Source organism: Sciurus vulgaris (assembly GCF_902686455.1).
Source record: "Sciurus vulgaris genome assembly, chromosome: 1".
In the NCBI taxonomy this organism is placed as follows: domain Eukaryota; kingdom Metazoa; phylum Chordata; class Mammalia; order Rodentia; family Sciuridae; genus Sciurus; species Sciurus vulgaris.
Window position 1 is genome coordinate 20,451,606 of NC_136461.1, and position 23,427 is coordinate 20,475,032.

Sequence of the window (23,427 nt, forward strand, 5' to 3'; positions counted from 1 at the left end):
ATCTTGTGTTTACTTTCATTCAGGAGAGAAGAGGAGCAGCATCCGACTTAAACTGTTGACCTAATACTTACTTTGGGATCCTTTAATCAGAAGTAAGAATAGTCACTTAAATTTTAAAAAGTGTACTAAGAGTTTGAAAATCATCTCTTAGGATTATCTAGGAATGCAAATTCTAGCTACATAGTTCACCGAGTACCTGAAAATTGATGAATTCAAGAAAACACTGGGTTTGAGAAAATAAGGCCTTTGAGGCCCTGGATTCAATTTCCAGCATCCAAAAAGAAAACTTTAGGCCTATGAAGTTGAAATTTGTCAAAATGACTCTAAAATTAAGATATTACTTATTTCTTTCCAAATTCCAAACAACCAGTCGTGTTTTATAATAAATGGATTGCAAAAGAACATTATGCGAAGTCTTGAGCAAAATTAATGTTGATTTCCATTTTCTACTATTTGTGACAACACCTAACATGTTTTTCAGGCAAGCCTAATGTATTTGTGAATTGAAATAAAGGTGACTGTGTATTTGTGTGGTTCTCTCTTTCATGTAAAAATGTTAGGAACTTCAGCCATACTGAATGGTGCAGTTTAACTAAGTTACTTGGTATAATGTCACAAGATTTAAAGTTCCAGGCTTTGCCCTTCTAACCTGTTTTTCTTGGGAAAGAACATTTTTTCATGCTTCCCTACCATATGGGAAAGACCTTAAGGGATGAATAGTCTGCATGTACAGCTAGTGTGCTTGCTTAATCCTGCCTGTGAAACAGTTGGGCCTTAGATTGTTAGCCTGCTTCATCATGTTACAGAGTTAAGTCACAATGGAAGGCTGGTTAAGCCTCTGCACTGATTGCCTGCAGTGTAGGAAGGTCAAGTCCCTAAAGGGTGGACTAGAGGGGAACCACCTAGAAGGTAAGAGTTGTAGAAGTCACTGGGAACAGGTTTGTGGCAAGTGGATCAGTTTGAATGTGAGTTGTAGTTCTTGGGGCTGCCCTGTTGGCCATTTTCAATCTACATGCCCCATCGCTGGGGTGTAGTTACTTAATTTTCTCTCCACAGTGTCACTAGCTTTTTGAGAGTTTTTGATTTCTCATTGTCACTTAGTGCCTGTAGTGCCAGGCTTCCAGGTGCATTTCTCTGACTGCTTAAGTACATGAGACATCTGATGTTCTGAGCCCCACTTGTAAAGGTCAGCATGCAGCAGATAGTAGGATTTCTAATTTGCTCTTGATTTAAGTCGTAGATGGACACAAGACCTTTATTACATGGTGCAGAGTGTCCAACCCAGTGTCTGCCATTTGCTAAGCAAGCATTCCACTACTAAGCCACAAGCCTTTTGTTTTGAGAACAAGATCTCACTAAATTGTCTCTGCAGGACTGGAACTAGGGATCCTCTCTTGGCTTCCCAAATAGTCTGGCGTCGCGGGCATGCAAACACTCTTCTGGTTGCTTAAACCGAGAATATAGTACACAGTAAATCATGTTGAAGGTGATCTGATTTTTAAACCAGGCATTGTGGTACGATGTGTAGGGTTCATCTAATTAATTCTCTGCATCTCTAAAGGCATTAGCTATTTTTTGTGGTACTAGGAATTGATCCCAGGGCCTCACATGCTACATGTTCTCCCACTGAGCTATATATCCCTAGCCCCAAAGCCTTTTTTTGTGCCCATTTGTAGGCATGGAACTAGCCCACATTATACTACCAGAAAGTGGCAAAGCATCTAGAGCAAGGCAATAGACTACACACCACTGATATAAACAGCATCTCCATCTGGTTTAAACCAGAGGACACCAGCACCCCCCCACCACCATCACCAGGAGTTCAACCTAGGGTTTCACGCATCTAGGCAAGTGCTCTGCCACTGAGTTAATGCCCTCAGCCCCATAGAGATTTTTTTATGTTAGGCAAGTGTAAATAGCCACGAATAAAGAGTCTTTGCTTGGTGTTCTTTGGGTATTTGTCCCAAGACCCTCAAGACTTGAGGTGCTCAAGTCTTAACATGGAGTATTTCCTTATACTTCAAAACCATCCCAGTATGACTTAATCCAGTGTAAATAAAGTTGCATTGTTACGGAAATCATCACAAAAGTCAGTTTCCTGGAGAATGAGGGCTCTTCCCTAGCCACACCTCACTCTTTGACCCCTGTCTTTGTGCATGACTTTCCCATGCACTAAGATGCCATACCCTAGTGACAAAATACATTTGATGAGCTTATACCATGTACTAGAATTATCTAATTTTCACAACAGCTGGTGTGGTGCAGGGGCTTATTCTTATTTTTGTAAGTAAGGGAAACAGGTTAGTTGTTCAGGGTCAGATTTCAAGGACTGGTAGTTTCTATACCCTGAATCTCTGCCCCCCACACACTGGGGACTGAACCAGAGGGCACTTAACCCCTGAGCCCTTTTTTATTATTTCTAGACAGGATCTTGATAAACTGCTTAGGACTTTGCTAAGTTGCTGAGGCTGATCTGGGACTTGTGATCCTCCTTGCCTCAGCCTCCCAAATTCCTGGGATTAGAGATGTAGGCCAACATGCCCAACCATAGAGCCTGAACACTCTCTTTTTTTTATATATATATATATTTTTAGTTGTAGATGGACACAATATGTTTATGTGATGCTGAGGATCAAACCCAGTGCCTCACATATACTTGGCAAGCTCTCTACCACTGAGCTACAACCCCACTCCCAAGAGCCTGAACCATTAACAACCATCTTCACCTTGCCTTGTTCTAAGCATCCAGAATGACCTCACTGACACTTGAAGGTCAGACTGGCCCTTTGAGCACTCCTTCATGATCATCATTATAATGAAATAATTTTTTTGAATTGATGTCCACCTAACCTAGTTGAAGGAAAGGAACTGCATATGTAAGTACCTAGGACTATGCCTACCACATACCAAGTACTGGCTGGTGACGTCCTTTTTCTGTGTTGTTTTCATTGCTTTCTGTTTTGATCTTTTTTATTTCCTTTTTTCCTTCCGCATGCTAGGCGAACGCTCTCCGAAAGGAGCTATTTCTTCAGCTCCTATTTCCTTTTTTCCTATCTATTTGGGAGCTAGTTTTTTTTCCTAGTTAATGTAGAAGCTAAGGTCATTGATTTAGGACCTTTTTTTTTTTTTTTCCTGATGTAGTGCTTGCTATAAATTACCTCCAAAATAAGTCTTACCGACATCCCACAGACTCTGATATGTTTTCATTTTAATTAATGTCAAAGTACTTTCAGGTTCCTTTTTTACTTTTTTGATCCGTGGCTTGCTTAAAACTGTTTAGTTTTTAAACATTTGGTAGTTTTCCAGAGATCTGTTTTGAAGAGATATGGAGTCAGGCCAGTCAGGCTGGCCCCAAACTCCTGAGCTCAAAGTGAGCTTGGGTCAGCTTCCCAAGTAGCTGGTGACTACAGGCTCATTTGCCTGGCCAAAGACCTTTCTGTTATTAATTTCTAGATTTTTTTTTAAATTTTTTCTTTTTTCAGGGGTTGTAGGGGTGGCTGCTGGGGATTTAACTCAGAGGTGCTTTACCAATGAACTACATTCCCAGACCTTTTTATTTTTTATTTCAATACAGGATCTGGCTAAATTGCCGAGACTGTCCTTGAACTTGAGATCCTCTTGCCTCTGCCTTCTGAGTTGCTGGGATTATAGACATGTACCACCATGCCAGCCCCATGTTTCTACTTTTTGAATACACAGACATTGGGCTGGGCCAGTGGGACACAATTGTAATCCCAGTGACTCGGGAGACTGAAACAGGAGGATCACAAGTTTGAGGCCAGCCTTAGCAACTTAGTGAGGCCCTAAACAACTTAAGACCCCGCCACAAAATAAAATATAAAAAGGCCTGGGGATGTGGCTCAGTGGTAAAATGCCTTTGGGTTCAATCCCTGGTACCAAAAAATAACAGATGGTTTGCATTTGTGTTTTGTTTTGTTTTGTTCTGTTTTGTTTTACTTGTTTTGTGTTGGGAATTGAAACCAGGACCTTACACAACCCGGACAAGAGCTTCACCACAGAACTACATCTCCAGGCCATAATAACTGTTTCAATTCCATCACTCCTATCATCTCTGTCACTTCTGGATCAGGTTCAGTTAATCAACAGTTCTTTTTTTTCACATTCAATAAAAAAGTGACAGGGTATGAAAAAAAAGCTAATGTTTGATTCTGAGACAAAAAAGTTCTGTGGACCTATTAAGTTTTCATGGAAGTAGGGCTGAATTGGGCCTTAAAACATTAAAAATGCTGTTGCCAGGCACAGTGGCACAAACCTGTAATCCCAGTGGCTTGGGAGACTGAGGCAGGAGGATTGCAAATTCAAAGGCAGCCTCAACAATTTAGCAAGGTCCTAAGCTACTTAGCAAGACCCTGTCTCAAAATTTAAAAATTTTAAAAAGGGCTAGGGATGCGACTCAGCTATTAAGTGCCACTGGTTTCAATCCATGGTACCAAAAACTAATATATATATGAAGAATTCCAAATTATTATGTTATATATATAATATTTAACAAGAAATCCCATCATTATGGGGCTGGGGCTGTGGCTCAGTGGCAGAGCAGTTGCCTAGAGTGTGTGAGACACTGGGTTCTTAGCACCACATAAAAATAAATAAAGGCATGCTGTCCATCTACAACTACAAAAAAAAATTAAAAAGAAATCCTATCATTATGTGCAACTATAATGCATCAATAAAATGTGCAAAGAGCTGGGTACGGTGGCACACAACTGTAATCCCAGAAGCTCAGGAGGCTGAGGCAGGAGGATCACAAATTCAAAGCCGGCCTCAGCAACTCTGTGTGTCTAAATAAAATACACAAAAGGGCTGAGGATGTGAGGATGTGATTTAGTGGTTAAGGCCTCTGGGTTTAATCCCCAGTACAAAAAAATTTGGAAGGAAAAAAATGGTAGTAAAATTAACTATGAAACATATATATATAAAATTCAGGCTGGGATGATGCCACATGCATGTAATCCCAGCTCGAGGTTGACATAAGAGGATTGCAAGTTCAAGGCCACCCTGAGACCCTATCTCAAAATTTTAAAAAGAGAAGGGGAATAAAAGGCTTAGGGTATAACTCAGTGCTAGAGCACCCCAGGGTTCAATCCCCAGTACCACCAATAAATAAATTATATGTGTATACATATATGTGTGTGTGTGTGTGTGTGTGTGTGTACACACACACTGGGTTCAATTTCCAGTGCCTCTCCCCCAAAAATTATATATATGTATACATATATATTTATATCAAGAATTCAGCTAGGTGGGTAGTTATTCTCCCTACTAGGGAGAATACCCCAAGTAAAGGTGAGAGGGTAGGAATGTGTAATGGGCACCTTCAAAGTGTAGTGTAGCAGCTAAAAGAGAAATGGGAAATCAGTAGCTCAGGGCATTTGTAGCCTTGTGCTCCAGGCACAGCACAGAAGAAATACTTGTTGAATTGGATTGAGTTTTTAAAGATTTCTAAGCAGGGTAACATCTCACTGAAAGTCAACCAGAAGGATAGTTTTAAACAACTAAATAGAAATATACAGAGAATTTAAAAAAGAAAACAAGGTTTGAACCTGTACTTTTCAGAGAACCCTAATATTGGCTGGAAGTATAAAGTTGGGGGAGGGAGTCTACATCCATGGGGAAGTACTGAAATTTATTTTGAATTTAGTTTAAGATGTTGAGTTGCACCAGACACAGTGGTGCATGCCTGGAATCCCAGTTGCTTGAGAAGCTGAGGCAGGAGGATTGCAAATTCAAAGCCAGCCTCAGCAACAAAATGAGACCCTGTCTCTAAATAAAATATAAAAAAGGGACTGGGAATGTGGCTCAGTTGCAGTGTGCCCCTGAGTTCAATCTCTGGTACCAACAAAAAAAAAAGATGTTGAGTCGCTGGGCATAACACACACCTATAATCCCAGTTACTTGGGAGGCTGAGATAGGGAAATGGCAAGTTCAAGGCCAGCCTGAGCAATTTATTAAGAAAAAAAGTTGTTGGGTCTTCTGGATAGAGATGCAGGGTGACGACTTGGGGTAGACATCAGAACCAGCCCAGATGGGCTCACCTGTCAGTTAAAAGGTGGTAGGTAGCTCATGGCTGGGGACATAGCTCAATGGTAGAGAACTTGCCTGATATGCATGAGGTCTTGAGAGTTTGATCCCCTGGACCCCCCAAAAATGTGATGGCACAGCCTTAAACAAGAGCCAGGTCTCCTTCCACCAGTTGTGTGATGACCCTGGAACTTGCTTAACCTCTTTGAATTTCATTTTCCAACTCATGAGGATTTTTGAAGAACAAATGACCTAATGCCCATGGACATGTTTCTGTAGTTAACAAATGGCTTTACAAAATAGGTAATATCATTTTTTACATTACATTAAAGCTATGTGAATGAGTAAGATCTTGAAGACAACAGAGAAAGAGATCAGAGATCCCAGGGTAAAAACTTGGAGAAATTTTGCAATATATCGTCCAAAAAAGGAGTCCACGATGGAGGCAGAGGTAAATTTGAACAGGTAAGACTCTCTGAAGGCAGGGAAGTGCTTTGGGGTGGGTACTGCATAATAGGAAAAATTCAGTTGGAAAATACTGATCAAAAATGTCCATCTAGGGATGAGGGTGTAGTTCTGTCATAGAAATCATGTTTAGCATGACTGAAGCCCTGGGTTCACTTGCAGCCCATCCCCCCACCAAAAGTTTTTGGAGGCAAAATTAATGTATAACAGAAAATACCCTTCTGTAGAGATTGCTGCCCTGACCTGGGAAACCCCAAGACACACAATCAAGTGGCCTGAGAGGTCACCTCAGGGCCCACCTGGAATCCTGAACTTTGCAACCTGAAGAAGGGGTATGTTGACAAGAGAGGGTATTATGCCTGGTGCTTCACCTCTTCAACTCCCAAGTGTACTTCACACCCTATCTTCTTTCTTTTCTGGCTCCTCCCTCTTCTAGCTACCCCCATTCTTGGATCCTCTTTTCCACAAGCCCATTCTCCACTTTGTTCCCAAAATTCAGATCCCTCCCCTAGTTCCCCATTGCCTCAGAAGAGAGGCTGTATTCCATAGACACCCAAGAACTAGCATCCATCATCCATCACTCCTACAGGGCATCCTCTGCCCCCATCTATATGGCAATTTCCAACAGCATCCCTGCGCTTTCCTGGCTCCCTCTATTTGCAAGTGTTGCTTCTCCCAGAATGCCTTGTCCTTCTAGACTAGGAAAGGTGTTCTTAAACCCCATGCTGACTCAAATGGCCCTGCGCGAACTTTTTTAACTTTTTTTTTTTTTTTTTTTTTGTAGTTGTAGATGGACAGAATGCCTCTATTTTATTTTATTTTTTAATGTGGTGCTAAGGATCGAACCCAGTGCCTCACACAAGCTAGGCAAGCGCCCTGCTACTGAGCTACAGCCCCAGCCCCGCCCTGTGCGAACTCTTATGACCCTGTTGAAAGTGATTTCTCATCTTCCCCGGAGAGACCCTCTTGAGGACAGAAAAAAGTCACTTTTTTCTCTGAACAGACGCTTAGGCATCAGATTTTCCCAAACGAACCTGATTCAAGCAGTCATTCTGGTCACTTGGTGTCAATCCACTTGGCCGAATTTGGGGCTTCCGAAACACACTGCCACTGTAGCTAGGCCAGGTGAGAGCCTGGTCAAAGCTCCCCGCTCAGGAGCGAGCCACTCGCACTTTCTGGGGTGGCCGCCAGGGGCCGCCGGGCTCTTTGTTTTCCTTTCTGGCCAGGGTCGGGGCCGGAGGCCTGCAGAGCGCATGCTCCGGGGCAGTTCGCGGCCCGGCCAGTGATCGCTGGAGTTCGTTGTAGCCGACCCGCACCAAGGTAGGTCGCCCCGAGACGTACGGAGAGTCCCGTGGGGAGGACGGCGCGTGGGGCGGCCCGGGCGGGGCGCGGCGACCTGGATCGTTGCTTGCGCGCGCCTGCCGGAGTCGCGCGACGCCGGCCCACGCGAAGCGGGCGGCAGTGAGACGCGGTGCGGGCGCGCGTGCTCCGGCCCCGCGGGCGGCCAGCCGGGCCCCGCCTCACCCGAGCCGGGGCCGCGCAGCCCCTCCGCCGCGGCGCCAGCGCAGGCGGGAGATTCAAACGGCCCGAGTGCGGCGGGCTGGGCTCGCGGCGACCTCTCTGGCCCGCGGTGTGCGGACCCGCGTGCCTCGCGGCTGGTTGGCCGCACGGCTGGGGCTGCGTCTCCGCAGCAGGGAGAGGGTTTTGTCCGGCATTCGTTTGGAGAATGCGGTTTGCAGAACAGGGGAACTTTGCCCCGGAAGGGTCTGCTTTAGGAACCCGAGGGTGGGGTGGTGAGGGTCCGCTGCGAGCAAAGGAGCCTCAGCATCAACAGGCACCTCCTTGACTGTTGGCGGTGGAGAGGTGTGCCCAGAACGCCGCATCAGTTCAGTCTGTGAACAGATTATTTGCTGGCCATCCATTCTGTGCCGCTGTTAAAGTGCTGGGCAACAATGGTGAAAGGGGCAGGCCTCATGTGGCCTTTACAACCCTGGGAGAGTCTCTGTGTGTGTCCACAGTTATGGTGTGATCACAAAAGTATGCCCCTGGCGCCCAGAGCACTGCTGCTGGGGAGTCATTCATCAGAATGTGTGACTTGTGTGTCCTAGCTTTAGTGGAACATACGGAGTGTTACAGTAACCCCACAGAGAGACCCGCCAACCCTGCTCACGAGGGTCAGGGATAGCTTTCCAGGTGAAGTAACTCTTGACTGGGTTTTTTTGTTGTTGTTTTAATATATTTTTACTTGTAGATGGGCACAATACCTTTATTTTACTTATTTATTTTTATGTGGTGCTGAGGATGGAACCCAGTGTCTCACACATGCTAGGCAAGTGCTCTACCACTGAGACCCAATCCCAGCCCTTGACTGAGTTTTGATGGAACCTTGGAGGCCCACCCAGGGTGGGAGGGTGGTGGGGTCAAGGAATCCGGCAGGGTGCACAGCACATATAAAGACATGAAGGTATGGGTGAGTGTTGTGATCAAGGATACCGGGTGGACTGAAGCAACTCTGGTACAGCAGGGTCTTAGTGTGAATAATTAGAATACAGGACCAAGGAACACTGGTTCTGTAGAGGAGGCAGGGAATTTTTCCCCAAAGAAGGGCATGAGAGTGGAGCTTGGAAAGATGAATTAGGAGTTAATCAGGTTTCAATTAAAGACAACACTAGAACAGGAATCTGTTGCCCTTGGGCTACCACTCCTCCTGAAACTTAGTTTCTTCATATGTAAAATGAAGGTAAGTTGTATGTGATGAGGATTTCTGATGTCCTATAATTTCCATAAAGCAGTGGTGCTAACATCAGTTGAAAGCTGTGGTCCCTTTCTCCAGGAAAAACGAACACAGAGGCCCAGGCACAGCTCCATATACTAGAGGGACCACAGAGAGGAACTTCTGGTGTGAAGTATGCCAGCTCTGTGCCTGGCATAAAAACAACTCAGCAAATGTTTGTTGACATGGGAGCCCTCCTCCCTTCCCTCCTGGGGACCTTTCACACAAAGAGATTCTTCAGCCCCTGAGTCTGGCAGGCAAGTTCTGCTTCCTGGTGTGGAGGGAACAGACATCCACTGTGGTCCCAGAGTGCTTGGTTTCCCTTTGCTGAATCCAGGCTGTGGTGAGGTCACAGGGAATTGTAGCAGGAACACCAGGCTCTGGTAGACTATCTATACTAGTTTGCCTATCCACTTCAATCAACAAGTGAAGAAACTAAGGTGGGGGGTGGCTCTGGCTGTGGGTGGGGAATGGTCCAGAGACCTGGATTTCATCCCACCTCTGTGTGGTCTGGGGCACCTTCTCCTGAGCCTCATCTCCTTTATCTGTAATACTAGAGTAATAAGCCTTACCTCAGGGCACCCTAGAAAAGGTTGGCACATCATAGGTGCCTACTCATTAGTAGACACTGACTCTGTATCTGACTTATTTGTAACTGTGTCTCATTCTTCTCCCTAACTGTAAACTTGTAGATAGAAATAGGGTATAGAAAGTGGGACTGTGAACATGATGACAAAAGACAAGTCCTATAGAGACTGTGATCAAGAAAACATGCAGGAGCTGGGTGTAGTGGCACACACCTATAATCCCAGTGACTCAAGAGGCTGAGGCAGGAGGATTGCAAGTTTGAAGTCAACCTCAGTGATTTAGCAAGATTCTAAGCAACTTGGGCCCTGTCTCAAAACAAGCAATGGGGGATATAACTCAGTGGTAAAGCACCCCTGGGTTCAGTCCCCCAGAATCAGAAAAAGAGGAAGAAAAAGAAAATACACTCAGAGGCTGGGGGCATAGCTCAGTAGTAGAACCTATACTATAACTTGTGCAGGGCCCTGGGTGGGACCCCTGGCACCAACAAAACAAAATAAAAAAACACCCCAGAACAGTAAGGGAAGTAATCTGTAGAAAGAAATAATTTGCACAGTTGAGGATATGCTGGCAGGTAACAGGCACAAGGCTTCACCCTTTAGAAGATGTCCACTCCCCCGGCAAAGGACCTGCCTCTGTGGTTATGCACAGCAGCCATGTGCAGTGCCTAAAATCCTCCACCTTACAGATGAAGAGTCTGGGGTTCAAAGGCAACTCAGGTCTGTGAGACCAGAACCTGTGTGCTTTCCACCACGACAGGAAGCTGTACCCATTGTCTGGATATGTCAGCAGCCCACCCAGAAGCTCCAGCTGCCTCATTGTCTTCTCTCTGCTCTCAACATCCTCTCAATTGACTTCTACTCTGTGCACCTTCTAGTTAGCCAAGCTCATGGGGAATCTGGGAGAGGAATTTCTGGTATAAAGTGTGCCAGCTCTGTGCCTGGCATAATTGCAACTCAACAAATGTTGGTTAACATGGAAGCCCTCCTCCTTTCCCTCTTGGGGACCATTCACACAGAGATTCTTCAGTCCTGGAGTCTGAAGAACAAGCCCCTGAGTTTAGAAGGCCTGGCGGTCAGGCTACCGTAGTCCTCTTCTGTATGGTAGTCTGCCTTGAACTTACCTGTTCACTTTGTGTGGGGGGAGGAGCACTGGGGGTTGAAACCAGGGAACTCTGCCACTAAGCTACATCCCCAGCCTTTTTGTTGCCTTGTACTTTGTGGCACTGGGGATGGAACTCAGGATCTTGTGCATGCTAGGGAAGTGCTCTACCACTAAACTACATCCCCAGCTGCTTAGGGTTTTTGATAAATAATGTATAATTAGCACAGGAAAATGTATGCCACATCTAACATGTAGTATTTGGCTGGGTTTTTCAGGACAGGAAGATGCCACCCAAGCGCATAGCTAAGAGAAGATCAGCCCCAGAAGATGCCATCCCCAAAAGCAAGAAAGTGAAGGGTAAGTTGGCTGTGGCCTCTTTTTTCTGGTTGTGGGTGGCCTCTTGAAACCCTGGGAATCTGGGACTGGGCTCCTTCCTCCCTGAAAGATGAGGGGCTTGGATTGTCTAGGGACCCAACTCAGCTGGAGGTTTTCCTATAGTTCATTGAATCCCATCCTCAAGGAATTAAAAACTGGGCTGACAGCCCAATGTGGTGGTGGTGTATGCCTGTAATCCCAGTAATTTGGGAGGTTGAGGCAGGAGAATTGAAAGTCCAAGGCCAGCCTCAGCAATTTAGTTATACCCTCAGTGACTTAGCAAGATCGTGTCTCAAAATAAAAAGGACCAGGGATGTAGCTCAGTGGTAAAGTGCCCTTAGGTTAATCCGTTAATCCTCAGTACACACACACACACACACACACACAACAAAAAAACAAAAAGAAAGCCAAGACTTGTCTAAAAGCAGTAAGGCTGGCAAAAAAAAAAAAAAAAAAAAAATAGATCTTAGAATTTTGCTCCAGGCAGTAATGTATTTTGACTAGGACCACTGATTTCCAGAGGTAGGTCATGTACTGTCACTTTCTAGATGTGTAACCATGGGCAAGTTAAAACTTGGCTGAGCTTGGGTTACCCACCTAATGAAATGGAGATGAGGACAGCACTGACTTCTCTGGGCTGTTGTGAGGATTAAATCAGACAATGTGATTCTTATCATACTCCCTGACAGCATTTGAGGGAGGAATTCGTGGTTTTCTTTTTTCTGAGATCCTGAAGTGGGGCAGGAACAAGAGAAAGCCACCCCCTATCTGGGAAGAGGGTATGTGAACCCACACTCAGACAGTGTCTGTCTTTTGCAGACTCTCGTAACCAGGCAGTGAGGGCCACTGCCTCCCGCCGCGGTCCCAACGCCCGCTCCTGCCAAGGTGCCTGCAGGCCGAGCCCTCCTGACCAGAAAACCCAACCAGGTGGCTCCCTGCTCAGTGCACTCTCTGCGCGGGCCCCCAGGCCCTGGAGGCCATGGCCACGCCCCTGGAGGAGAGGCTGGACGCTATTGGCTGTCTGGGGCTGCAGGAGGCCTCCATTGGCCAGTAGAGGGCCTTGTGCCGCCCACTGGTGGGCACAAACCTCTCTGCAGATGCTTCTGTGGCCTGCCCCTTCCTCTTCAACTGCTAGTGGGCTGTCCCATAGGTTCAGAGTGGTCAGTTTTCCTCTGAGAATATATCCAGAAGTTGAAAATCACAGCCTGGGGATGGAGTAGGGTTAGGGTAGAGGCTGGTGACTGCTCTGATCCATATAGTCTCCCTTGATTTCAATGCAGACTGCTAAATTGCCTTATGACCCTGGGAAGGTGATTGAACCTCTGGGTTGCTCTATTCCCTTTTCTGTAATACAGGATCCTAAATATGGAAAATCTGCAGAGCAAATCAAAAGTAGAGCAAGCAGTCGGTAAAGGGTAGATATTATCTGAGCCCCAACTGCACCATGACTCCTGACAGACAACCTACGCTAACCGGGAAAACGTACCTGTTGTCCTCATGGTCCTCTTCCTCTTACCAAGATTCATTTCACAGTATGGAGTCTCCTTGTTTCCATTCCTTCCTGTCACATTAATAATGTGCTCAGCTTTTAATCTTCGCAGAAACCCTCTGAGATGGGTACTTTTGTTATCCCTGTTTCACTGATGAGGAAACATAGTCTCAAGAATGTCATACTAATAACTTGTGGCAGAGCAGGGGCTTGAACCAGATTCAAGATTAATTCTTGATTCCAGAGCCCATGAAGTGACCTCCCTTTCTCCTGTCATCCTGCCCACTCAGGGGCTATCTTCTCCACCCCTCAGTCTCACACAGGTCCCACAACACAGAACCAGGCTTGGTGCTGACACTGGGCCAGGGCGACGTGGGCCAGTTGGGCCTGGGTGAGAATGTTATGGAGAGGAAGAAGCCTGCCTTGGTGCCCATTCCAGAGGATGTTGTGCAGGCTGAGGCTGGGGGCATGCACACCGTGTGTCTGAGCAAAAGTGGCCAGGTAGGCTGGGGGGTTGTACAGGGCCTGGGGCCAGGGTGGAGTGGGGTGGGGTTGGAACAGGAGCTTTGAGCCATACACATTTCACTGGGGAGATGGAGCTGGCTAGCCAAGCAAGGAATGGCCTAAATAAGAGTGGACTGAGAGGCCAGATCTTGCACTAATGGGGGCATCCTGGGCATAGGTCTACTCCTTCGGCTGCAATGATGAGGGTGCCCTGGGAAGGGACACATCAGAGGAGGGCTCAGACATGGTCCCCGGGAAAGTGGAACTGCAAGAGAAGGTGGTACAAGTGTCAGCAGGAGACAGCCACACAGCAGCCCTCACCGAGGATGGCCGTGTTTTCCTGTGGGGTTCATTCCGGGTAAGACTGGGTCTGGAAGACTTCATGGGACTGAGGGTATAGCTCAGTGGCAGAGAGCTTGTCTAGCATGCATGAGGTCCTGGGTTTGATCCCCAGCACCCAAAACAAAAAAGACTGGCCAGATAATGTGGTGCATGCCTATAGTCCCAGAGACCCAGAGACTGAGATAGGAGAAGCACAAGTTCAGAGTCAGCCTCAGCAACTTAGCAAGACCCTGTTTCAAAATAAAAAAATTAAAGGGTTGGGGATGTGGCTCAGTGGTTAAGCACCTCTGGGTTCAATCCCTAGTACCAAAAAAAAAATTATCCAACCTCCTTACCACCACTGTACTTACTTATTGGTGGGCTGATAAAGGCCCACAGGCCAAGCTGGGGTCCAGATCCAAGTCTCTGACTTCTTCATCTTGGCCTGTCCACAGTACTGGCTCTTGAATCCAATGTTATGAGATGCATGTCCTGGGAAAGAGATGGGTCAAAGATGCCTTTGGGTGAGGCTGATCTAGAAACTGCTATTATCACCCATCCTGGGCTGGGGAGATAGCTCAGCTGGTAGAGTGCTTACCTCACAAGCACAAGGCCCTGAGTTCGATCCCCAGTACCACCAAAAAAAAAAAAAAAAGAACCACCCATCCCATTACCTGTGTCTCCTTCTCCCCTTTCCAGCCCTATTCCCTGCTTTCCAGAGGGTCTGGGGGAGTGAGGCAGGGATTGTCACATCACAGTGTTCCCAAGGTAGGGGAATGTAGTTTAAAAAACAGTTTCAGCATTAAAATTGGTATCTTGGGGGTTGGGGTTGTGGCTCAGTAGTGGGGCATTTGTCCAGTATGTGTGAGGCACTAGGTTTGATTCTCAGAACCACATATAAATAAATAAATAAAATAAAGATATTGTGTCCATCTACAACTAATTTGTGTGTGTGTGTGGTGCTGGGGACAATTAAATTTTTTTTAAAAATTAGTATCTTGGTATTTATTTTGAGGTCTCAAAAAAAATAAAGGAATCTGATGAGTTTCCTCATCAAAGCTATTTTAAAATTTTTATGGAGAATTTCTTCACATATATGAAAGTAATCAGAATTATATATTGAACTTTCCATCTACTTGCCACAAAGTTTCAACAGTTATCAACTTTTAGCCAGACATATCTCTACTCACCCACTCCTTAATTATTATAATGCAAATCCCAGATCATGTATGATTTTATTCATAAATATTTCAGTGTGTGACCTGCCTCCTGCCTGCCTCTTCATCCCTTCTGCCAACATTCAACTATACTTCACCAGACAGCTCTGTGGCCTCTCCCACAAGCCTGGATGTGACTGGTACAGGGCAGGTAGGACTAGCTGATAAGTGCTCTCTCCTTCCCTTCTAGGACAATAATGGTGTGATTGGGCTGTTGGAGCCCATGAAGAAGAGCATGGTGCCTGTGCAGGTGCAGCTGGACATACCAGTGGTAAAGGTAGCCTCAGGTGGGTCTGGGAGTATTCACTGTAGGCAGGAGCTAGAGGACCTTCTGGGGCTGACTCAGCCTTGGGCCTTACAGACAAGCCATACGTCCTCTGCCTTCCTCTCATCTTCAGGAAATGACCACTTGGTGATGCTGACAGCTGATGGTGACCTCTACACCTTGGGCTGTGGGGAGCAGGGCCAGCTGGGCCGAGTGCCTGAGTTATTTTCTAACCGTGGTGGTCGGCAGGGCCTTGGTAAGTAGCTTTAGTACATCCAGTGGGGCAACTTGACAAACTAACCCCAATGGTGGCTCAAAGCAGGAGGGAGTCTCTTGAGTTTCAGACTTGGATCAAATAGACTTGTAGCATTGGTTAAGATCTCACACTTTAAAAACTCAGACTTTAATGAGGTGTGGTAGCACACACCTATAATCCTAGCTACTTGGGAGACTGAGGCAGGAAGATCACAAGTTTGAGGCCAACCTTGGCAACTTCGCAAGACCCTGTCTCAAAGATTTTTTAAAAATGGGGCTGGGTATATAGCTCAGTGGTAGAGCACCTACTTATCATGTGCAGGACTCTGGGTTCATTCCCCAATGGTGAAAAAAAGTAAAAAGGAGAACTCAGACTTTGGAAACTGATGACTACCCTGGGTTTGGGGTTGTTTTTTGTTTTGTTTTATTTTATTTGTTTTGTTTTTGGTGCTAGAGATTGAACCCAGGGGTACCACTGAGCTATATCCCTACCCCTTTTTATATTTTTATTTTTAGACAGGGTCTAAGTTGCTTAGGGTTTGGTAAGTTGCTGAGGTTGATCTCAAACTTTCAGGCCTCTTGCCTCAGCCTCCTGAGTTTCTGAGATTACAGATGAGTACCACCATGCCCAGCTACCCTGGGTTTGAATCCTGTTCTGCCACCTACTGGCTGTGGAACCTGGGTATAGTTTTCTTATCTCTAAACTTACCAGTCTTTAACCTTACTTCACTGTGTTGTGTGAAGTTAGATGAGTTAATTAGAAGAATATCTGGTACATCGTAAGTTCCACATAAACATTACTGGTAATACTGTGGGAATCTGAACATAGCACTTACACTGTCTTGGCTTTAGTTTTCTCCTCTTCTGTAAAATAAGGTTTAGAGTTCCTGCTTGGCCTCCTCCCAGTGGCTTTTGAAAGTAAAGAGAAATAGGCCCAGAATCAGAGAAAAGAAAGGCCATGTGCTTTGGTCACCGACCCTGGCTTCTCTACCTACAGAACGACTCTTGGTCCCCAAGTGTGTGATGCTGAAATGCAGGGGAAGCCGGGGCCACGTGAGATTCCAGGATGCCTTCTGTGGTGCCTATTTCACTTTTGCCATTTCCCAGGACGGCCACATTTATGGCTTTGGCCTTTCCAACTACCATCAGCTTGGTGAGTCTGAACCCAGCGTAGGCGTGGCCCAATGACCTGGGTTCCAGTCTTGGCTCTATCACTTATTCACTATGCACCCTTTGTGGAGTCCCCTAACCCCCCTGAGCCACGGTTTATCACCTATAAAGTGAGAATATTCATATCCTGGTGAGGGGGGCCTTGCTGTGGGATGGGAGTGAGAAAAACATCTGGAACACCTTCACCCCTATGGCAGGAACACCGGGCACAGAATCTTGCTTCATACCCCAGAACTTGACATCCTTCAAGAATTCCACCAAATCCTGGGTGGGCTTCTCTGGTGGCCAGCACCATACGGTCTGTCTGGATTCAGAAGGTAGGACCTCCACGTCATCTCTGTTAGAGGCAGACCAGGCCTGGCCAGACCTGGGCCTGTTCAACAATTTGGGCCAGACATGAGTCCATAACAGTCACCTTTGTCCCCCAGAGTCCTGGTGCTTTCAAGTATGAGTTCATTGGAGGTCTATGTGGAGATTCTCCTAGGACTCACCCAAAATGGGGATGCGGCACTACATACCTCCTTCTGACCATGCTGAGAGTGGGACAGGCTCCTGAGGATATGGGGACTCACCTGGCCTGCTGTCCATTTTTGCCCAGAACATGTCCTCCGCTACTGCTTATCTCTCCCTCTTCCCACAGGAAAAGCATACAGCTTGGGCCGGGCTGAGTATGGGCGGCTGGGCCTTGGGGAGGGTGCTGAAGAGAAGAGCATACCCACCCTCATCTCCAGGCTGCCCACCGTCTCCTCGGTGGCTTGTGGAGCTTCTGTGGGGTATGCTGTGACCAAGGATGGTGAGTGGGGCTGCCCACACCTGGTCTGGTTGGGGCCTGTGGGTCGTGATTCTCCCTAGCAGGCCCTGATGTCTGTCACCATCATGCTGGAGCTCAGATGCAGGGGTCAGTGTTGGTTACAACACCACTTTACTCCTGACTCTCAGAAGCTCTCTGTTTTGGTGACTATAAATGAATGAACAGATTATTTGAGATTGGGTCTCAGTATGTTGCCCATGCTGATCTCAAACTCCTGGGCCCAAATGGTCCTCCACCTAAGCCTCCTGAGTGCAAGAACTACAGGTGCACATGCCTGCCACGGTGCCTGGCTAGAAGTGATTAGTTCTGCAGAGGAGAAGAAGAGAGAGTAGATGTCACTGAGACCCAGAGAGGCAGTGGCACTTGAATCCAGGGCTGCAGATTTCCTAATTCAGGCTACTCTACCCAAGTGATGATCCCTTTATGTCCCAGCTTCCCAGGGAGTTATACTTCAGAGTCTTAGGGAAAAGGTAGGCTGAGTAGTCAGGGTCCTGACCAGCATAGGAGAGGAGGATGCCAACACGTGACTGCCAAAGCCTAAGTGGGTGAGGGTGTAGTAATAGAGAGCTGCTAGAAGACAGGCTGGCAAGCCAGGCATGGTGGTGCATGCATATAATCCCAGCGACTCAAAAGGCTAAGGCAGGAGAACCACAAGTTAGAGGCCAGCATCAGCAAATTATGAGGCCCTAATCAACTTAGCAAGTTCCTGTCTCAAAAAATTAAAAGGGGGCTGGGGATATAGCTCAGTTGGTTGAGTGCTTGCCTTGCAAGCACAAGGCCCTGGGTTCAAATCCCCAGTACTGGAAAAAAAAAAAAAATTAAAAGGGCCAGGGATGTGTCTCAGTGGTAAAGCACCTCTGGGTTCAATCCCCAGTACCTCAGAAAAGAAAAATGAAGTCAGGCTTGCAGAGATGCTTGATCTGAGACTGGGAAGACTTCTGAGGAAGTGGGGACTGGCACTGTACCCTAAAGGAAGGCATTCCCAGCTGGGGAACTTCCATAGCAGTCTCAAAGGCAATTGGTCCTGAGAATGGAGGGTGGATGCAGGGATTTGGGAAGCAGCCAGTCTTTTAAGGCTGCAAATCTCATGTCTGGGAGCAGAGAGAAGTCTTTAGCAGTGCAGAAGGACATTATCTCCTTGACTACTTCTAACTTCCCTGAACTCCCAGGGACTGGAGCCTTATCTGGCTACTATAAGCCAAGGCCAGAATTCACCCTCATGTTCCAGGCTTCTGGCAGAAAGTTGGAGCCAGGGATCCTGGAAACAGCTGCCACCATTTCTCTCCCACTACAGGTCGTGTTTTTGCCTGGGGCATGGGCACCAACTACCAGCTGGGCACAGGGCAGGATGAGGACGCCTGGAGCCCCGTGGAGATGACTGGCAAACAGCTGGAGAACCGTGTGGTCTTATCTGTGTCCAGTGGGGGCCAGCATACAGTCTTATTAGTCAAGGACAAGGAACAGAGCTGATGAAGCCCCTGAGGGCCTGGCTCCTTCCCCGGCCCCCCTCACAGAACAGGGAAGCAGAGACGCCTACAGATTCCAGCAGGCCTCTCCCCAGCCCCGCCCGAGCACTGTCATCTCCTGCTTTTTTTCCATCAGCAGAGCAGAATCCTTTTCTCTTTTTCTTCCTTCTTTCTGGAATCATCCTGGGACCTGCAGGATGAAGGGGGTGGGATATTGGAAGGTCGGTCAGAAGGAACATTACTCATCCCAGACCTATGTGGTCAGGCCTTTCCTCGCACTTTCCTATCTCCCATGGTCCTGGCTGGCCCTGGCTGTGCTCACAAAAGAACAACTTTGAGAAGTCGGGGCTACATCAAGACCAGTTCTAGTCTTTGTGTTTCTAACAGTCCACAGACAAACAGCTGGTACAGTCATCAGGCCCAGTTGTCATGGACCCATGCCTGGGGGAGTCTGGAGGAAAGGCAAAGCTACAGGGCCTGTGCACAATCCCAAGCCAAATATTTGGCTCTAAACAGGTGTCCAAGTGATCCACTTGATGAAGAGAAAGCCAAAAAGCTGTTCTCCCAGAAGCACAAAGCATACTCTTGTCTCAGGCATTGCCTGTGGTGTCCCCATTTGTTGGGCTGGACCTGCAACCAAGGACCTGAAAGCCAGGCTGAGCTGGGCTGGCCTGAGCTGGCTTGGGCTGGGCTGGGCAGGGCAGGGCAGGGCAGGGCAGGGCTGGGCACAGCATGGCACAGCATGGGGGTAGAGAGGATGAAAGGTTTTATGAACAGCAATACTGAGAGGGGAGGAAGAGAGGAGAAGGAGTTGGAGGGGCAAAAGCTGGTCCTCAGAAAAGGAAGCAGCAACTTGTATGGTGGCTGTGAAAATAGTTTTTGATTTTTTTTTAAATTGTAAAATATTTTGGAGGGAAGAGTGAAATCTTTTAACACTTTGAATAAATTTAAAGTTTTATAAAACAGGTCACTTGTTTTCTATATACTCCCTGTTCTTTTAAGGGACTACCTGCCATGTGTCAGGCACTATTGGGAAGGGCAGAAAAAGCCCATGCCTGTGAACTTGGTGTCAAGGCTTCAGCTTAAAGGATGTCGAGATGTCCCAAGGTGCCCACAGCCAACTGCCAGTAGACTGTTCCCAGGGCAATTAAAATCTACCAAAAAGGAGAGAAGAGTTGTTGGGTGTTTATGTTTCAGGAATCACTGGAGGTTTGTTGTTGTCTTTTTTTAATGATGCTGCATAACACAAGAGAAATGGGATGAATCTTTGAATTTTCCAGTCCCAAATCAAGTTTTTTTTTTTTCTTTTTGACTAGTTTTATTTATTTTGTCATAATTATGCCAAAGCTCATGTTTGAGATTAATTTCAGTAATTGCAGACAATTTAGAACATTGTTTTAGAATACTTTGCCTTAAATATGTTGTCTTTTTCCCCTGACATTTCTATGGATTATATGAGCCTAACAGACGCTCCATGAGTAAACTCTTAAAAATCATAAATACTATAGCAAATTAATAACCTATTTTCCATTATTTAAAATGGGGAAAATTGGGCTGAATAACACCTTTCCTCTTAATTAGCTTCTTTAAATGTAAATAAAAAACAAGATAGTGCCCACATTTAAGGAATAGATATGATGGAAAAATTTCTAACAAGTCCTTATGATGTCCAGGGGATTTATTTGTGCGATTTGCATGGCCTCCCTTAGTGTCAACAATGTTGCTGTGGTTCATCTGGTTGATGTTCATGAAAGCTGTGTATGATTATGAAGCTCAGTTCTTTCTCCCCTACTCACTAATATATTAAAAACATTGAAGTCTGGAAGATCAGAGTTTTCAGCATTTGCTATATGACAAATCACCGAATTTTTACTGGGTTAAAAATAAGACATTTTACTCATGACTATGAGGGAGCATTTTGGACTGGGTTTTTCTGGACAAAGCCTGTGTTGAAAATTTTTGAGTGTAGTACATTTCTAAATGCTTACTGAGTTACCTGTATTGTTTTCAGTAGCTGATGTATTTATTTAAACATTGTATAGTATCTTAATTTGTGTATATTAAAGAAATTTTTCCTAAGCATTTGAGCAACCAAATCAGAACTGATTTCCCCAATATAGTGGTCACCATCTAGGTATGCCTATTTGAATTTGTCAATTTTTCTAATTTAAAATATTTTTTTTTTCAGTTGTACAAACCACTATTATCAAGTACTTGATAATTACATGTGGCTTGTGCCTTTGGTACTGGGCCATGTAAACAAAACATTTCTATCATGGTATTGGCTCATGTAGAGTCTGTATTAGGAAAGTTATTAGTACCAGGGAGATTCTTGGATGTTTGGTTTGGGTGTTAATTTTTGGAACTGGGGATGCTCACAGGTGCTTTACCCCTGAGCTATACACTTTTTATTTTTTGAGACAAGGACTCATTCAGTTGCTGATGCTGGTCTCAAACTTGTGATCCTCCTGCCTCAGCTACCTGAGTTACTGGAATTACAGACATGCACCACTGTGCTTGGTGAGATTTTTGGATATTGATGTTTCATATAAAAAAATGAATACAAGCTGCATACATACTAGATAAGCACTCAGCCACTGAGCAGCAGTCCTTTTTTAAATTTTTTATTTTGAAACAGGTTCTGAACAAGTTGCCTGGAGTGGCTTTGACCTTGTTCTGCTTCAGCCTCCTGAATAACTGGGATTACAGGTGTGCACCACTACACCCAACTACAACACTCCATTCTTTGTCTTTTTTCCCCTTGTTTTGTATTGGTGCATTACACTTGTACATAATGGGATTTGTTACATATTTTTACATGCATATAAAGTAATTTGACCGATATCATTTTCCAATATATCCCCTTTCCCTCCCTTCCTCCCTCCCTCTGGTCCATTTCCTCTATTGAGCTCTTACACACCTTTCATTTCCTTTTTCCCCCTCTCACTTTCACATGAGAGAAAACAAGGTCCTTTTTGAGTTTGGCTTATTTCTCAAGTTCTCCCCATTTCCCTTTCATTTCTGAGGGAAGGTACTGGGGTTTGAATCCAGAGGCACTTTACCACTGAGCTATGTCCCCAGACCTCTTTTTAAATTTTGAGATGGGGTCTTGCTGACTTGCTTAAGGCCTCCCTAAATTGCTGAGACTGACCTTGAACTTGGAATCCTGTCTCAGCTGCCTTGAATTGTTGGAGAAGTGCCCTGCCTGCCCCCACCCCTTCTTTTTTTTCTTTTTCTTTTTTTGGAAACAGGGTCTCTTGGTTGCTGAGGCTGAGGCTGGCTTTGAACTTGCCATCCTGTCACCTCAGCCTTTCAAGAGACTGAGATTATAGGCATGTATCACAACACCCAGCAAGAAGCACCCCATTCTTAAAAACAGCTTCTATGTTCTGGAACCTAAGCTGGGTCAGGCACTTAACATGAAATCATTTAATCCTCAAAACCCTTCAAGGTAGGAATTGCTGTCCTATCTTGCTTAAGGTCCAGAGGCCACCATGTACCCAGAGTAGGCTGGACTCAACCTCCACCTGACCCAGAACCTCTTTCTCTTCCTCATATTGTATTCAAAAATTGTGAAGCTCTCTAAGGTTTTTTTTGTATCAGACACATAGTAAATACTTTCTCTACAAGTCATTATGATTGTTGTACATTTTTAAAAATTTTCTGTAAGTAATTATTACCTTTAATTTTTCAGTGTTGGGGATCAAGTCCAAGGCCTCTCACATGTGAGGCAAGCACTCTACCACTGAGTTACAACCCTAGTCCTTGTTTTTCATGTGTTTGTTTTATTTGTGTAAATACCATTAATTCAGTTCCATTATATCAGAAGTATCATCCCCTTTTGTGTATTCAAACACATCAGGTACTTGCAATTTTGTTAGGGCCTTCCTCCAACCTGGATTGGTTACCCCAAAACAAATGTGATAATAGTGTAACATTGTTCAACTATTAGTAATATTTTCAAAGTCATAATGTAAATAAATGTCAATAGCACTTTAACAAAAATTAGAAGATGGAGAATTGTGTATGGGGACCAGTTGCTAAAATATCCAAAACTACAAAGAGGCAATAGCATAGTATGTTATTTAGAAATATGTAGATAGATTCCAGGAAAAACATTTGGAAATAGTCACTTTAAGGGAGTGGAAGTTGGGGGCAAGAATAGGTAGGGTCTTGCTTAGGTCATAAATTCAACAAATATTTCTTCAGTGCTTACCATGCCCCAGACATTGTAGAAATTTAAATTAGAAAAAAAAAAAATGGACAAATTCCTGTCTCAGGAAGCTTACTTTTTTTTTTTTTTTTTTTGTACCTGGGATTGAACCCAGGAGTGCTCAAACACTGAGCCACATCCCCAGTCCTTTTTATATTTTAGAGACAAGGTCTCTCTAAGTTTCTGAGGCTGGCTTTGAACTCGAGATCCTCCTGCTTCAGCCTCCCCAGCTGCTGGGATTACAAGTGTGCACCACTACACACGACAGAAGAGTTTAACATTCCTACCTTTAATAAATGTCTTTAACCTGGGGTTAAACACACCTATATAGGGTCATGCACACACCTATAACCTCAGCAACTCCAGAGGCTG

General features: G+C 45.5%; 1 protein-coding gene across 11 annotated transcripts; it reads left to right on the plus strand.

Moving 5' to 3' along the window:
- The first annotated feature begins 25 nt into the window (after positions 1-25).
- Positions 26-20,924, plus strand: RCC1 (regulator of chromosome condensation 1). 11 transcript variants are annotated; one of them, XM_079114893.1, is made up of 14 exons: positions 26-92; positions 6,375-6,507; positions 8,616-8,700; positions 9,341-9,537; positions 11,245-11,326; positions 12,164-12,271; positions 13,147-13,334; positions 13,516-13,695; positions 15,066-15,162; positions 15,274-15,396; positions 16,393-16,548; positions 16,763-16,882; positions 17,206-17,358; positions 18,671-20,924. In XM_079114893.1, exons 5-14 carry the CDS (start codon positions 11,254-11,256, stop codon positions 18,844-18,846), a joined length of 1,374 nt encoding a protein of 457 aa, XP_078971019.1. In that variant the 5' UTR covers positions 26-92; positions 6,375-6,507; positions 8,616-8,700; positions 9,341-9,537; positions 11,245-11,253; the 3' UTR covers positions 18,847-20,924. The 11 variants fall into 11 exon arrangements, with proteins under 11 accessions (XP_078971019.1, XP_078971020.1, XP_078971021.1 ...); XM_079114894.1 differs by lacking the exon at positions 9,341-9,537; XM_079114891.1 differs by lacking the exons at positions 26-92; positions 6,375-6,507 and adding an exon at positions 7,696-7,827.
- Positions 20,925-23,427: the final 2,503 nt, after the last annotated feature.